This window comes from Rhinopithecus roxellana, chromosome 17 (assembly GCF_007565055.1).
Source record: "Rhinopithecus roxellana isolate Shanxi Qingling chromosome 17, ASM756505v1, whole genome shotgun sequence".
In the NCBI taxonomy this organism is placed as follows: domain Eukaryota; kingdom Metazoa; phylum Chordata; class Mammalia; order Primates; family Cercopithecidae; genus Rhinopithecus; species Rhinopithecus roxellana.
In genome coordinates, this window is record NC_044565.1 from 99,011,416 (window position 1) to 99,028,640 (window position 17,225).

The 17,225-nt window shown below is 42.8% G+C and overlaps 1 protein-coding gene across 1 annotated transcript in view; it reads left to right on the forward strand.

Moving 5' to 3' along the window:
• The first annotated feature begins 256 nt into the window (after window positions 1-256).
• The window catches only part of LHCGR (luteinizing hormone/choriogonadotropin receptor), a 70,845-nt gene continuing 53,876 nt past the window's right edge, over window positions 257-17,225 (forward strand). The window contains exon 1 of the mRNA XM_010371752.2: window positions 257-464. Coding sequence (XP_010370054.1) covers window positions 304-464 — 161 coding nt within the window. The 5' untranslated portion in view covers window positions 257-303. The remainder of the gene's footprint in view (window positions 465-17,225) is intronic.

A 17,225-nucleotide genomic window follows, 5' to 3' on the forward strand; every position in this document is an offset into this window, starting at 1 on the left:
ACTCCCCACCTCTAATCCAAAACATTTGCCATTAAATCTACCTCCTATAGCTAGGGCCATTTGCAGATGGTAGGGGGCAAGACAGGGGAAAGTAGCAGGAAGGAGATGATGGGGTCACCGGGCACTGTCGCAGGTCAAGGCAGAGCAGACTCAGCGGGGCGCGCGGTAAGAGGCGGAGGGCAGGGGCGGGCCAGCAGGGAAGGGTGTGTGGAAGGGCAGGCCAAGGGGCGGGGAGAGGGGTGCGGGCCGCACTCAGAGGCCGTCCAAGACACTGGCAAGCCGCAGAAGCCCAGTTCGCCGGCCATGAAGCAGCGGTTCTCGGCGCTGCAGCTGCTGAAGCTGCTGCTGCTGCTGCAGCCGTTGCTGCCACGAGCGCTGCGCGAGGCGCGCTGCCCTGAGCCCTGCGACTGCGCGCCCGACGGCGCCCTGCGCTGCCCCGGCCCGACGGCCGGTCTCACTCGACTGTGAGTACACAGCGCTCCCGTCGCAGCCCCCTCGATACAGGACCCTCAATCGCCTATGCCACCTGCCCTCCCTACTCCTTTGGCCCTCTTTCCCTGGAAGCTTGGAGAAAGACGCTGTGCCCTATCAAATTTCCCCCACGTTTTAGGGTGACGAGAACCCAAAGCTTGCTGGTTGTTTTTGCCACCCCATGCCCCTGAGAGCCCAGCCCCGCTCTTTCCCCCTGGTTGGGGCTGCGGCTGGGGGAGTAGAACTATTCAGGAGCCTCAGGAAAAGGCCGGCTCTCTGCCGCTACTTGAAGGGAATATGGGTGTGACGCTCCTCAACTCCTCTGGCAGGGGTCTCTGCCAGAGAAATCTTACAGGCCTTTGAGCCTTGGGCCAGCCACGTCAGGGAAGGTGAATATGGGCTCTGGCACCCTGTGGTCCTCTAGGAATGGAGTGCTCAGGCCCTACGACCAAGGGTGACCTCATCTGTCAACTGACTGCTGGCGGTCACACGGGCATCTTAGTGAGCATACAAGCCGCTGCTCTGCCGTGCCCAGATGTGCTTGAACTTCAGTCTCAAGGTCTAATGGACCAAAGGCCCTGTACTCTGCCGCTGGCACCCGCGCACCCCCTCCACGCTCACAGGCGTGATTGAAGGATTGTATACATCAGCAAGCAGGCGGAAGCTGTTGTTTCCAGAGTGATGGGGTAAAGAGGAGAAGGAGGACCTTTAGCACTACTAGTCTATCAGGGTGTCATCAGGTCTCCTTTCTCCCATTTAGAAAAAAAGTGCCACATAGTTTATAATCCTATTTACATGAAATGTCCAGATAAACTGAAAGTAGATTAGTAGTTGCCAGGGCTGGGGAGGCGGATGGGAGGGACAGTGGGTGACTACTAATCAGTGGGTATGGGCTTGTGGGGGGCTGATGAAAATTTTGTAAAATTAGATTGTAGTGACAGTTGCAAGTGAACATATTAAAAAACACTGCATTGTCCACTTTAAATTCTATAGTATAGGATTTACATCTCAATACAGCTGTGAAAAGAGAAAAGGAAAGAAAAGAAAGGAAAAAAAAGGCAAAAGACAAAAGTATCTAAAAGGCTGGTAGCGGTCTCGATCATGTTCTAATAATTAGAGATGATGGAATTCTGTGCTGGGGAAGGAAGGAGACCACCCCCTCTGCCATTTCCTTTGAGCCCCCAAGAGTCTGTCAGGGACCCGTTTAATAGAGGAGACTCACCCTCCCTGCCAAGCCAGGCTTCTTCCTGTGGAAAAGTTAAAGGCTTTCTGGGAATAATTGAGGTTGAGAGATACAGTTTAAGGGTTGAGGGGTTTATATTAATTAGTTTCCATTAATTATCTTGTCAGCTCCATTCCCTGAAGGAATGGACCATGCTGATAGAATTTATTTCAATCAATCCACAAATCCATGGAATAGGCCTTCCAGGTTCCAGCCCTGGTCCGTCCCCAACAAGCCTGCCATGTTGCTCTTAAGAATGACTGTACTATGAACAGACTTTCTCACTTGCCTGCTACTTATCATACAGATTAGAAGAAACTGAGATCCAAAGAGAAGGAATAATTTGCTCAAGGTCCCACAACTATTGAGTAGCAATTCAGGATTTTATCTATTAATTATCTTTTTAAATTTGCTTGTCTCTGTAAGAAAAACTACTGCTTTCTTAATAAAACACACACACACACACACACAAACACACACTCAATTTCTTAGTACTGAGCAAAGAACTCCCATTGGGGGCATGAATGTGTGGGCCAAGTCCCAGTTCCTTTTCCATTTGGCTTTTCAGTGAGATCTCTCAAGGGCTCTTGCTGCCACGTGCTGTTCTCAGGAAGGGACCCCCTTCCCAGGAAAAGGCTGAAGTTAATTTTTTAAAAAATCCCACTTTGTCCTGCTGCCTTTCAGCAGGGTTTCAAGAATCCTAGAACCCCTCAAAAATATTTGATAGGGCTGACTAGGTTTGAGGGTAGAGACCCTGAGCATCCACCACCAGGAACATCCTCTGCCAGTCATTTAGCCTCCTTAGCCAAGCGTGGTGATCCTCACAAGGTTGCATTTCCTGAGCACCAGATGGTTGAGAGATGCCCTCCTCTTTCAAGAGATGCCCTTGTCACTCTGTGGAGGTTGAGCCTACGCAGGCTGAAACAGGATAACTTTTGGCACAACATAGTGACACCAACGTCCATATGACAAGAGAGGTGCATGTTAAGCAAAGGGAGGGTTGTTACTTTAAGGCAATATTTCTCAAAGTATGGTCCTAGCCCAGCAGTATGAACATCACCTGGGAAATGTTAGACTGCATATTCTCAGGCCCCAGCCCCAACCTACTGAATCAGAAACTCCAGGGGTGGGGTCCAGCAGGCTACATGTTAACAAGCTCCTCAGGTGATTCTGATGCATACTAAAGTTTGAGAGCCAAGGCACAGCTCTCCAGGGAGGTATCATCTTAGAGACAAAAAAGTATATTTTAAATGTCTTTGTGCTGTACACTTCCCTTCCCTACCCCCCCAAAACATGCATAACACCTATTTATTGCAAAAAGGCATAAAACTAAAATCCTAAACCCAGAGGCAGATGGCAAATAAGTAGAATTGAAGAAAGTCTTTTATTTTTCCTCAAAGAGGACTGCAGGAAGGAATCCATGGAGGACAGACTGAAGACACAGGGAATGAGGGAGGAATGTTAATTGTTAGAGTCAGATCTCAGTGGGGGTAGGAGGAGAGCATCAGTCTAACAACAGAAGGGAAAGATTAATCTTAGAAAGAATAAGGATAGTTTTGAGTCCTGAGGGAAGAAGACCGTGGGTAAAGGAATAACTCAATATTACAAAGGACAGGAAAAGTGGACAGGTTCATACTGAAATCCTCTTTTCTTGATGATGAATGCATGAAATGATAAACAGTAATTATGAGACAGAAAACTGCTATGAATGGCAAGTTATCAGTTCATAAAAAAAAGAAAGCTTAAATTATGAGGTAAGTCTTCCAGGAGGAGAGGATGTGGTCTTGCACTACATTATAATAGACTTTGCCTCTGCAGAGAGAAGGGGAGCACTCCAAGTTCTCAGGGTTGGAGGAGGCAAGTACCGCAGAGCACCTTAGGAGTCAGCATCAGTCCCTCAATGGATGTTAGTTTATGCTTTAGTCATTTGGGGTCCTAGTAACCTTACCTTCTAAGACCTCCATCCGAAGTTCACTATTTGGTTTAAAAAGAAGAATAAAAACAACGTACATGGATTATAGCTACTTATCACTGCCAAGCCCACTGCTTACAAATTTTGAAAATGGCATCATTCAAATATTTACTCCCCTTCCATATTTTATGAAAAACATAGGTATTTAAAATCTAAAATGTGATACAAAAAATAACCTCCCACATTTCATTCATTTTAATTGGGGAAAAAAATGAAAGAAAAAATTGATTTAAAAAATTTCCTTTCCTTTCATATTAGTTCTAGGCAACTGGAAAGAGGAGAAGAAAAAAATCTCACCTTGCCCATGGTTATATAAAGATCTTTGTCTCTATGACAACAGAAAGGTTGATCTGCTTGATATGGAAACAGCTTCTGAAAAATATGTTAGTAAGAAAATGCTAATAATTATGGCAATTTCTTTTTTGCATGTTGTACCTACTGAACAGAAATTAAATTTTTAGACTTTGATATAAGACATTATCCAGAGGCCTTGGCAAGATATTGGCTTGGTACAAAAGTAATTGCCATTTCTTTCAATGGCAAAAACTGTGATTACTTTTGCACCAACCTAATACAATGTTCATATCAATCCAGCGTTACTGTTTCCTGACATCTTTCTTGAGTATCTTCCTCTTCCTCCCACTTGCAGTGTAAATCAGGGTCCAAAACAGTGTTCAATGCCATAGAGGGATGTACATGTGAAGGGTGTGCTTCCTGTCCTTGAGAAGCCCACAATCTAAGTGGAAACACTGCCCCGCCCCAAGAGATTGGTACAGGTGTAGAGAGAGACAACGAGGCTCTAAGGAATTCACAGAATGAATTAATCACTGTGAACTGAAGGCTCCAAGGGAAGGCTTCATGGGCCAAGAGTTAAGAAGCTGAAGTGTGAAGAAGGAAAGAGGGGTCCTGGTGGAAGAACCACAGGTTAAAGTCGACTAGAGATTCCTTGCTGAGAACCAAGGAACAAGGTTGAATAAATTCTTCCCAGGCTTTGGGGAGGAAATATTTCTCAAGAGAAGACATAAAGTTGGGAGCTTTGATTACTCAGAGATTGTGCAAAAAGAAAAACAAAATCCCAATCTTGACTAATAAGCTTTCAGTGAAAGTCATTATTTGATGATTGGTTGTAAAGGCATTAAATAAAAACCATGATTAAGAGTCACTTCCCCATGAAGCCTTCCCTGATGCCCACTGCCCCACCCCCACTCTACCTCCAGCTTCCCCATCCACATACTCACTTCAATACCCTGGGATTACATATATTTTTGTACATATCCCACCAAAATGCAACCATTTGTTCAACATGTGCCTCTTCTGTCAGAGCAGGTTTCCAAATCTTAGCAATATTGACAATTGGGGCCAGATAATTCTTTGTTATGGGAGCTGTTTTGTATCTTGTAGAACGTTTTCCAGCATCCCTGGCCAGGAGCACTGCCCTCCCAAATTGTGACAACCAAAAGTATCTCTAGACATTTGCCAAATGACCCCTGGAGGGGGCAGGAGGCAATTCCTCCCCACCCCTTGGTTTTGAATCATTGTTCTAGAGTAAGAACCACCTGAAGAAGTGTCATTCAACTCAGGGTTCCCAGAATTTCACATGTAGTATAATTAAAGTGTTTACTGAGTTTCATGATTAAACTGAGATAGCTGAATAGGAACAATTGTGCAAAAAAGAAGCATGTCTACATTAGCTAGCATGTATTGCATCTAAATGTTATTTTTAAAATCTCCATTTTAGAAAATGGGGAAGTGAGAAAATGCTATAGGTTCTGAAGGGAGTTATTTGTGTTATCTCAGCATCCAGGTCCTATAATAGAATTTGTAGGCTTCCAGTCTATCGTTTGAATGGGAAATAGCAGACATATCAATTTCAGGGAAGCAAGACCTGAAGCTTACCTATATTAATATATTCCATCTAGATTGTTTTCATTTTATTTTTTTAGACTCACTCAGTAGGGAAGAATCAGTCCCCAGCCCCAAGATTCCTTAATAAAAACAAACTGAAAAACAAAAACCACCAAGGCAGACTGAACTGAGACAGATGGGCTCCTGTTGTAGGACACAAGGTAGCAGCCCCCAGGAAAGAATCCACAGACAGAAAGAAGACTACCACACGCTTGCAAGTAAGACAGCTTGGCCCTACCCTCAGCTTTCCTAAATCTGGGCCAGCCAAAAAATCTCAGAATTAAGAAAGTTTATGTCCTACCTCCCTAGCCTACCCCCACCACCACCACAACCACCCCTAAAGAAACAAAGGCCCAAGGTTGAGGTTAATCTTGAACCTTAGCTCTGACTCAGCTCTCCCAGCCATGCCTTCAAGGCAACTCTTAAACCTGACCTTGCTGATACACAGACTCCTCGGGAGAAGCTCAGGAAGGACTAGATTTTATCTGCTTAAAAACCACCCTGTTGGGGAAAGTGAATGATAGCCACTAGCAAGACTAAAAAACAAGCAACAGAGTTCCCAAAATCTCAACACAAGTGTAGAGCCAAAATGTTCACACACAGATCCCTTTGGCACTGGACCCAGCTTCCTCCTTGGACAGCAATAATTCCTTGGGTTTTTTTCTTCATTTTTTTTTTTTTTTTTTGTATTTCAAAAGCAGTAAATCAGATTAATTCAGGGCTCCAGTTCTGCTCTTTTGCCCACTTCTATCTTCTTCCTAAGCCCCTCAGTTGGCTTCTTTTCATGTCTTGAAATGAGGCAACAAAGGTCTCTTTCCAAAATATAATCTCCCAGAGTGGCTGCACCAAATGGTGTCTTGGCCATGTGTAACTCTGATCTTACACTTGAGGTTTTAAAGCCAGTTGAGTCACAGTGGTGAAGAGAAGCCCTGCTGCTCCCTTCCACAGCCGAGAGGGCTGGCTCCATGGGAGCATATGTGCTTTGTTCCGGCAGCTCCCCTTGGCTGCAGAAAAATCATACTTAATGCGGATTTTAGCAAATTCCCACCCAGCTTTTTTTCTTATGAAGGGAATTAAAATAATCCCTCCTACCAGGCAGGTGGGCTTTCTGACTTGGTGGGCAGCTTCTAGCTGCTTCTCCACAGGGTCCTCATTTACTCCCAGCTTCTGCCTCACTGGGAGATGACACCACCTCCTGGCAAACCACTCACAGCTGCTCTGTATGTAGCCCTGAACCTCAGCTCCTTAATGCCACCTCAGCCACATTCAGAGAAGTACAATTTATAAATAAAACGCAACTTTCAGAATGAAGATTTAATCCCTTGCTGCTGTTACATTTGTCCTTGACTCTGATGTAATGAGGTTACGCTACTCCTGGGTTCCTAATTGCACCTCATGAGTAGCAGCAGACAGCATTTCTGAGCCCACAGAGGTGAGGATGCTCTGGCGGGACAGGGTAGGGTCCAATGCAGTCCCCGAATTATTCAAACTGATCAACAGGACAGACTGGGCAGAACTGGGTTCTAGCACCAGGTCTCCTTTCCCTAATTTGCACTGTAGGTATTGGCTCAATGATAAAATCTCTTTGCTGTCTGTAAAAGGGACGTGAAGATTCCTGTCCCCGAGTGGGGCCAGATATAGTGAAGATAAATGAGACCAAAAAAAGCCAAAAGTATGGAAATAAAGTTTTCACATAGTTACAAGGTATTATTGTAATAATCTGATAATGCAGAGAAGACTAAAAAACCCACAGCCCATATGTGAGGTTGAACAGTAAATATCTATCATCCAAGGGGCAAGCCTGATGGAACAGTTTTGTTCCTGGGAGGTGTTAATTAGAGAAAATGACCTACTAGGTCTTCTCAACCTGGAAAGTGAATACATTAGGATCCCAAAATAGCACAGCTTATTATTGCCTTGAGTCTAATTTCTGGCCTTTTCAGCCCAGACTGAGCTGCTTCTGACACATACCTCCTAATACCTGAATATAGGCTGGTTTTGATCGTGTCTGCCCAGCTAGAGCATCCAAACCCATTCTGGATCTTTTCCTCCCCTCTTTCCCCATCCCTAAGCCTCAGACTGGACACACAGAAAGCCTTCAGGTGAGACTTGTCGGCCACTCCAGAACTATGTACTGAAATGTACAAGATAGCATGCAGGATCCAAAGACACCATCTCTGCCCTCCAGGAGCTTATAGTCTTCCAGATGTAGAAGAGGTATCTTCTTCTCAAATGACTACAGGGAAATGGAGAACATGATAAATGCTAGATAAATGTTATAAATAAGATAGGAGTTCAGAGCAGGGAATCATCTCTTCTAGCCAAAATCATCTCTTTCTAGCAACAAAGAGGCCTCAGAGAAAGTGTCATTTGAACTGTGTAGTGCTCTAAGGCTCATTCTCTATAGGGGCAACTGGGCTAACATGGTTATCCCATAAGCTCAGTTCTGGCCAGCTTAGAGAGGCCACTGAGGAATCACTATTCAAAGCCTTCGGTCCTCTCACTGAGCACCAGCATATGCCCCGTGTTATGGGCTGTCCATAGAATAGTGGATTACTTCACCCTGGAAACCTTGGGTGGGGCTCTGGGTAAGTCTTTTTTCATTTGCAAGCACCAGATATCAATTCTGACCATTTTAATCATAAGAGATTAACTTAATAGAAGGATAAGGAGGTAGAAGTATGCTGTGAAGAGGTAAGGATAATATCTGGCATCTTAGCAAAAGGAGCTCAGGGATCTTCTCCCTAGATTTACAAGGAGTCAGTTCCAAAAACGACTCCTCTCTGTCCCTCTATTATAAATTTCAAATTCCCAAAAGGAGAATCTGACTGACCCAGGCACATTCAGCATAGAATCAATCTGCTCAGCCAGTAAGATTCTTCCACCATAATGCGACCGGCTCTGAGGTACTTCCAGAGAAGGGGGCATTTTTGATACAGGCAACCTCATAACGGTGGCTACCAGAGGGGATGAGCTAGTAAAAAGTGAAGGCACACATGCCAGTAATTTCAGGCACTTCAAACCCATTCTAGGCACAGTAGCTCACGCCTGTAATCCCAACTCTTCGGGAGGCTGAGGCAGGTGGACCACTTGAAGTCAGGAGTTTGAGACCAGCCTGGCCAACATGGTGAAACCTTGTCTGTACTAAAAAATACCAAAACATTAGCCCGCCATGGTGGCTCATGCCTGTAGTCCCAGCTACTTGAGAGGCTGAGGCAGGAGAATCCCTTGAACTGGGAGGCAGAGGTTGCAGTGAGCTGAGATTGCACCACTGTACTCCAGTCTCAGCAACAGAGCGAGACTCTGCCTCATAAAAAGAAAGAAAAAAGAAGAAAAAATAATAATAAATAAAAGTACGTAGTATATCAGTTTCAACCAGCTTTTACACATTTACTTATAAAAAGTTTTTAAGTGTTGAGAAAGAGAAGCTTTTAATGAAAGGGCTTCCTGAAGCATATCTGCAATGTCACTGCCTTGACAACATAATAGTCTCTGCTTCTGAAAAATATTTTCAAGAAATTATTACAGGTGATGCAGACATTCCCCAGGGTGAATCCAACATGTAGTTTTATTTACCAGAGTTATTCTTGTCATGTTATATTATTGCTAGACAAATACTAGTTTAAGGAGATAGAGATTGGGTTATTTTGCTTTGTTTCTTTAGAAAACTTTAAATGGGTTTTGAGTAAGGGCTTAGATATACTTACCATTTTCCTCTAAGGCTTTATATTTTTAATTTACTTGTTGTACAAATGACTTGAAAAATCCATTATCCAGGAATCTTCTTAACATCTTGGTTTACATGATAAGACATAAACTCCTCACACCTTCTTGGGTGCTCTGGAATGGCTGTCTTAGAGGAGAGTCACTCAAATTGCACTCTCCAATGGGAAAGTTTCAACTCACTGAACATTAAAACAATCAATGCTCAAATGCAAAATCTGCAGAGTGGCTCTCTAGAGTTGAAATATTTATTGGAAGGTTGTTCTTTATCACATCTTAAAAAGGCTATTAGACGAGGCCTAAAAGAGATATCTGAGCCCAAAAGAAAGGTACCAATTGAGAATATTTATTCTCCCTCTCAGTTGTCCTATCAGAGGAAAGTCAAGATTTAGGAACAAGCCATAAGCATGCTATAGACTTAAAGATGACTGACCCATGACAAACAGAAGAATCAATTCCAAAATCTGGAACCTACCCACCTCTACCCCCTGCCAAGGAAATAGAGATGTCATTAAATATAGCCTAGGGGGCCTAAATTGTTCACAGTAAGCAGCTGTGAGTTATTAATAAAAATACTTATTGAGTCCTTATCTTGTACTGCATGCTATATTAGTATCATGTAAACATATATTTTTTAGATTATACATATTTTATAGATGTGGAATGAAATTTTGATTTGAATTCAGGCTGGCTCCAGAGTGTGCACTCTTAACTACCACACTATGTGGCTTCAAGAAAGAAAGCAAGTGCCACTGGTGATGAAGACCCATTCCATAGAGTATATAGTGCCTGAGATGGACCCTTAATCCGGGGTAGAATTTGACCAGCAGAGAAGGGAGATGTGCCAAACAGTAGGAACTGTGAATGACATCAGGAAAGTGTGAGTCAAGTTCAGGAAGTACAAATAGTTTGATTTGTCTAGGGAGGTGCTATTCAGTAGAAACATAATGTGAATCACACAAGTAATTTTCAGTTCTCTAGTGCCCACATTTAAAAAGTTTTCAAAATGTGAAATTAACTTTAATAGAACATTTCATTTAGTCTGGTATGTACAAAATATTCTCATTTTAATATGCTATCAATACAAAAATTACTGAGATATTTTATATTCTTTTTTCTTACCAAGTCTTCAAAACCTGGTATTCATTTTATACTTACAGCTCATCTCAATTCAGACTGGCCTATATTTCAACTGCCCAGTGGCCACATATGGCTAATGGCTGCCATATGAGACAGTTCAAGTCTAGTGTGTTGGTTACATGAGGGCAAGAGTGGGTGATACAACTGGTGAATAAAGATTGAGTCTTGAATGCAAGGCTCATTTGTAGACAGGTTGGCCGAGGGGGAGGCACAGAAGCTGTTTGACATGAGAATGACATAGTAGGAGTTGTCAGGAAGAGTAATCTAGATTGGTCAGGGGAAAGCAACGATGGAGTGAGAGGAAACTAATTAGGAGACTCTAGAATAGTCCAGGTGGAAAAAAGAATGGCCAAAAGTAGCAGTGGGTAAGGAATAAAGTGGCTGGAAGCAAGAGACAAGGTGAAAAGCAGAATCTACCAGGGACTGGGTGTTCAATGGGAGAACAGAAGAAATGTTTGCGCATGGCATCTGGTAAATTCTCAAATAATATTGAAGGGAAAAAAACAGTATAGTAATTAAGTGTAGAGGAGGATAGAGGAAGAGAAAAATCATTCTGGTAGGCTCCAAAGCTTCATGGAGAAGCAGGGATTTGAGCTGCATCTTGAAACTGAGTTATGTCCTCAAGAAGCTGATGGCTCTTTTCAGGAGGCTAAGTTTTCAAACAAAAATCAGAGGGTCATGTAGTAGAGTGTATCAACAAACATCCAAATGAACAGTACTGATGTGACTTGATTGTTGGAGGACACCAGCACCAAACCAGGAAGGAAGAAACCAATGCTTTAGTCCAGATCTGCCTCTGAATTGCCATGTGGCTTCAAAAAAGTCATTTCCCTTTTCCTACGTTAAGATTCTTTCTCTGTAAAGTGAGGGGTTGGACCAAATGACTTGTAAGTAGCCCTTTCACTCTGACTCCTTGAGCCTAATACAGTAACTGCAGGAAGCCGTCAACAATAATCAAAACCACCTGGATGTACTTTTAAAGCCTGTTCCAAAGTTTCCTGGTGTAAAGCTTAACATATTGGATGTTCAACTATACTGACTTCATATTTCAGTTAACATTGAAGCCTCAGCTCCCTCTAGGTAAATGCTGAAGACAATAGGCCAAAAGTGAAGACATTCCCTGTAATGAAGCCACCAAATAGACCGATGCCTTTGAAAGCTCAAAGATTTAAAATCATTTGAAAAGAGGAAAGCTATTTTTATTTTATTCTAAGATGAAAGCAAGTTTATTACAATTGTGAGCAGCTTTGAAAAGAACACAGAACTTAAGACACTGTTAAGTGTAGAGCAAGATCTTAATAAATACAAAAACACCAAATTCTTTTGAATTTAAATAATTAAATAAACTTCCTCCCATTTCAACAAGTTCATTAGGCAAAAATGCTTTAACTGTCTCTGATTTCTCTCTTTTTTCCCTTCATCTGATTTTGTAGTGTTTTAGAATTCAGAATGTAGCTCTAGCAATAAACTCATTATCTGTGGAAAATGAATTGATGTTTTTAGCTTTCTTAAATCAATAATGTAGTTGGCATTTTTAAAAACAATTAGAAGGTAGTGAATAAAAATATTTCACTTCTGCCATGTGTTGGGCAGAAGGAAAAGTAAAAGCTCTGGCAAGTGACCAAAGACCCTATACAGTCTTTGGGGACTCCAGATTGGTGCTGTATTTCTTCCCTGGCTCTTCTCTCCCTTTGCTCCTCCTCAGCCTGAGGGCCTCAGAAGGCCGCCCTGCCCTGGGAAACATCTTGTACTCAAGCTCTGAAAAACCAAGGGGAGGTGAGAGACCTACAGTTATAATTTGCTTTATGCAGTACCTGTCCTTAAAAAAGACAGAGTGTGTCAATTGAACTCTATTTTCCAATCACCCAGGGAGTTTGCTATTTAAAGTAACCCTGCAGTACATCCTTCTACAGAACAAAGAAATCTTTGATAGTGCATATATCTCCCAATTGATAGGTCTTTATAAGCAAGGATTTCCAGATTTTTTTAGATTTCTAATACATATAACGTACAAAACAAATCTGTTTTCTTCAAGGGGGACACTAGAGCCCTCCTGACTGAAGCTCTCCAGGTAACATTACTTTGAGGATTAGTTAACAAAAATTAAACTCGACAAATTGGCTCCTTCCAAGGCCATCTGTGTTATTAAACTCAAAAGAAAAAAGAAGAGGGGCCCAAGCCCCAATCCTGGGTACCCAGGAGACATTAGAAACCACTAAGGAGGATATAATAGGGTGGCATTATCTTCTTTAAGGTAACTAGATTTATCTGGATGCTGTAAATTTTCCTGTCACTGGACTCTGACACAGCTGCACTGAGTGCTTGGCAATTGGATTTGGCTGGGAAGGGGATCAAGTCAGGGCCCAGGTAAGAATTGACAGGAAAACCCCATCAAAAAGTGGGCAAAGGATATGAACAGACATTTCTCAAAAGAAGACATTCATACAGCCAACAGACACATGAAAAAATGCTCATCATCACTCGCCATCAGAGAAATGCAATTCAAAACCACAATGAGATACCATCTCACACCAGTTAGAATGGCAATCATTAAGAAGTCAGGAAACAACAGTTGTTGGAGAGGATGTGGAGAAATAGGAACACTTTTACACTGTTGGTGGGATTGTAAACTAGTTCAACCATTATGGAAAACAGTATGGCAATTCCTCAAGGATCTAGAACTAGATGTACCATATGACCCAGCCATCCCACTACTGGGTATATACCCAAAGGATTATAAATTATTCTACTACAAAGACACATGCACACGTATGTTTATTGCAGCACTATTCACAATAGCAAAGACTTGGAATCAACCCAAATGTCCATCTGTGACAGACTGGATTAAGAAAATGTGGCACATATACACCATGGAATACTATGCAGCCATAAAAAAGGATGAGTTTGCGTCCTTTGTAGGGACATGGATGCAGCTGGAAACCATCATTCTCAGCAAACTATCACTAGAAGAGAAAACCAAACACCGCATGTTCTCACTCATAGGTGGGAACTGAACAATGAGATCACTTGGACTCAGGAAGGGGAACATCACACACTGGGGCCTATCATGGGGAGCGGGGAGGAGGGAGGGATTGCACTGGGGAGTTATACATGATATAAATGATGAATTGATGGGTGCTGACGAGTTGATGGGTGCAGCACACCAACATGGCATAAGTATACATATGTAACAAACCTGCACGTTATGCACATGTACCCTAGAACTTAAAGTATAATAAAAAAAAAAAAAAAAAAAAAAAAAAAGAATTGACAGGAAGAAGCTCTAAAGATAGGATGGTCCTTCTGAGTAGTCCCACCTGGAGGCAAGGGGGCTGGGCCTTTATTCTATACATTGTCCAGTCATTGGATGAGGGCTGCCCAAAAGAGAAGACATAATCCTGGGTAAGGTAGCAATCTTGGTCTGTGTATTGGTCCATTCTCACACCGCTATAAAGAAATACCAAAGACTGGGTAATTTAAAAAGAAAACAGGTCACTTGGACTCGGGAAGGGGAACATCACACACCCGGGGCCTATTATGGGGAGGGGGGAGGGGGGAGGGATGGCATTGGGAGTTATACCTGATGTAAATCACGAGTCGATGGGTGCTGACGAGTTGATGGGTGCAGCACACCAACATGGCACAAGTATACATATGTAATAAACCTGCACGTTGTGCACATGTACCCTAGAACTTAAAGTATAATAATAAAATACATAAATAAATAATAAAAAGAAAACAGGTTTTGTTGGCTCACGGTTCTGCAGGCTGTACAGGGAGCATGGCTAGGGAAGCCTCAGGAAACTTACGATCATGGCAGAAGGCAAAGGGAAGCAAGCACATTTTCAGGTAGCCAGAGCAGGAGGAAGAGAAAGAGGAGAGGTGCTACACACTTTTAAACAACCAGATCTCATGATAACTCACTATCATAACAGCAGCAGCAAAGGGGAAATCTGCCCCATGATCCAATTGCCTCCCACCAGGCCCCACCTCCAACATTGGGAATTACAATTTGACACGAGATTTGGGTGGACAGACACAAACCACATCAGTCTGTGAGCATAATTCTAGGACAGCAACTCAGCTGAGAGTTTCAACCACCCACTCTTTCCTAGCAGTTGGTGAAATTGGTGCCTCCATACTAAAGAGTGATTTGGGTAGCCCACCACAGTATCCACTACAGAAAGTAACCCAAGTCTACTGGGTAGTCACAACACAGGGTCACCATCTGTGCCAAGGGGCCCAGTTTGAAAGTTAGAATGAAGCAGTAAGAAATACTAGCTTGATCCTAAACAGAGAGCAACCAGGAACTGTTCTAGGGCAGCAGTGTCCCCTAAGGGGTAGACAGGGATCAGGATCCGGTGATTGAGAAGAGAAGGCAGGAACTAAGAGAAGCCCTACTCCTAGATGGATTCTGGGGAGACCAAGCAAGCTGCAGGATAAGAAATCAAGACAAAAACAAACACCAGCATAGCATGTGGGGAGGCACTACAGGTGCACTCCTGCCCTCCAAATATTAATATTATTGGGTCCAGTTTAGACCATGCACAATCCTTGCCAGAGTCATGACCAATCACAAGATCCCAGCACTAGGGTGAATGACTTAATTCCAGCCCTAAGGAGTACAGACTGCTTCGATTTCAACTTTAACCCACAACTAGAAGGGTTAAGGACCTGCAGATAGGATTAATAAGTAGATGGAGGCTCCAAGCTGATGAAGCGAATGCAGCCTTTGTAATCCAATTGAAGCATTTGTTTCAACATCTGTGGCAAAGGCACTCGGGCAAGGTGCCACCTGCGTTGCATCATCAATTTATTTAAAAACAAAAGTTCTAAACTGCAAAAAAAAGACTGTGAAAATATAATAAATTTAAGTAGCTGCATAGTTCCACAGCCATATTTTTCCACAGCCATCTCACCTTTCAAGAGAGAGCTCTCCACCCTGCAAGTTTAACCTCATATTTGCCCAGTAACCCTAATTCTTTACCACCTATCTGAGGTGCATAGTTGTGGTGTGTCACCCTCTTTTGCTGAGACAGAAAGGGCTCTGTCCTTCCTTTATTTTCTTTGCTTTATGCGTAGCTTTCATTCCTCTTTTGACCCTGGAGAACAGAGCCGCTGAACTGTCCTTGCCTTAGGCATTTTTGCCCTCAGTTCTCCTTGGCTTCTGCTCTATATCAAATGATACCGACTAGACCTTTCCACAGTAGTTCACAAAACTACCGGAATACAAGTATGCCTAACTTCAAAAGAAAATTAAGGAAAGGAAAGGAAGGAGAGAAGAAGGGAGAGAGGAAGGAGGAGGAAGAAAGGTAAGCAAGCAGGCAGTCAATACGTCAAAATAAAACTTTTTATTTTCCATTTGTCTCTCTAGTAGAGAGGGTTAAGTTGGCCGTATTTCTTCATTGAAGTAACATTATCACTAGTCCATTCAACGTCCCTCTCTGTTTTTAGTTATTTATTTTATTTCCTTCTCCCACTTCTGTTCCTCTCAACTCGCCTTAGATAACAATCCTAGCATATGTTCATGTGCAGGAGGAGGTTAATATCTAGTGTTTGGTGTACATATATTTTAATTCTGCAAACAGTATATTATATCTCTGTAATTTCTTGTTTCTCTCAGTTCCATGATTTGAAGATCCACCCATGCTACTCTGTGTGCCTTTGGACTCTCACTTCTACATGCTCTCCTACTGAGTTACGTGTGCACTGTCCAAATTTTATCTACTCCCTCACCTAGTAATGGACACCCAGGTTGCCTCCAATCCCCTGATGCCACAATGCTGTGAAGAAAACTTTGTAAAAGATTCCTTTAAGTATCAGTTTGAGAATTTTTCTCAATGTATGTATATAGGAATGGAATTGCAGGGTTATTAAGATCATTGTTCACATTGCTAAAAGTTTCTGGCATCATGGAAAGAATCATAGATGCATCCATTAGAGAGTGGGGCACCTTCGAAGGGAGTACATTCAAACAGTTATTAACAAATCATAAACTTTATTAATAAATTCTGGAGACAGACACTTGAATGTTTAGGAAATGCTACCAATCAACGATGAATCAGAAATGAAGATGTGACATTTCTGAAATAAAAAATATAAGTCAGTAGGGAAAATGGTTTTGGATTCACAGGACCACATTGTCTGTGTTGCCTCATGGGAAGACATCTGTTGTGAAAAGCACAGTGCACCTGCCTAACCCCACCTCTCTCCCCATTCCCTGGCCCCCAGGACTCTTTCTTGACCCAGCCACATCAACAAAGTCACCTGCTGTTCACTTGGTGTCTCTTTTTAGAGGAGGCTCTAGTTTCACTCTCCCCACTGCTGCCTTTCCTGCTCTGCAGCATCAACATCAACTCTGCAAAATTTCAGCTTGCACCAGGGCTGCTTCTGTAGCCACTGGAGATTGCCATTGCATGATCTACAGCTTCTTGCACTTCTGTCTAACCTTTGCTCCTCATCCCTCCTCCCTACATCAATCAAAAGCTCAGGCAACCTCCCTGGTCAAATCTGAACCAAACTGCTCCTCTGGGAGTCACACCATGCCCCAATTTGGAGGAGGAGGCTGCCTGCTGAGGAACTCCAGCTTCTGGGCTCCATGTGCGTGAATAAATAGCTCTGAAGGGTTCTGTTGAAGCTTTTATGTAAACTCTCTCCAAAATATGTTCCACACTGCATTATCCCCAGCAATAAAGATGCTGGAATCAGAATTTGGCTGTCAGTTTTATTGATGCTGCAAGGGGTACAGTGGAATACAGCTTTCTCTTCTGGAAATTTATTGGTTTGGCAGTA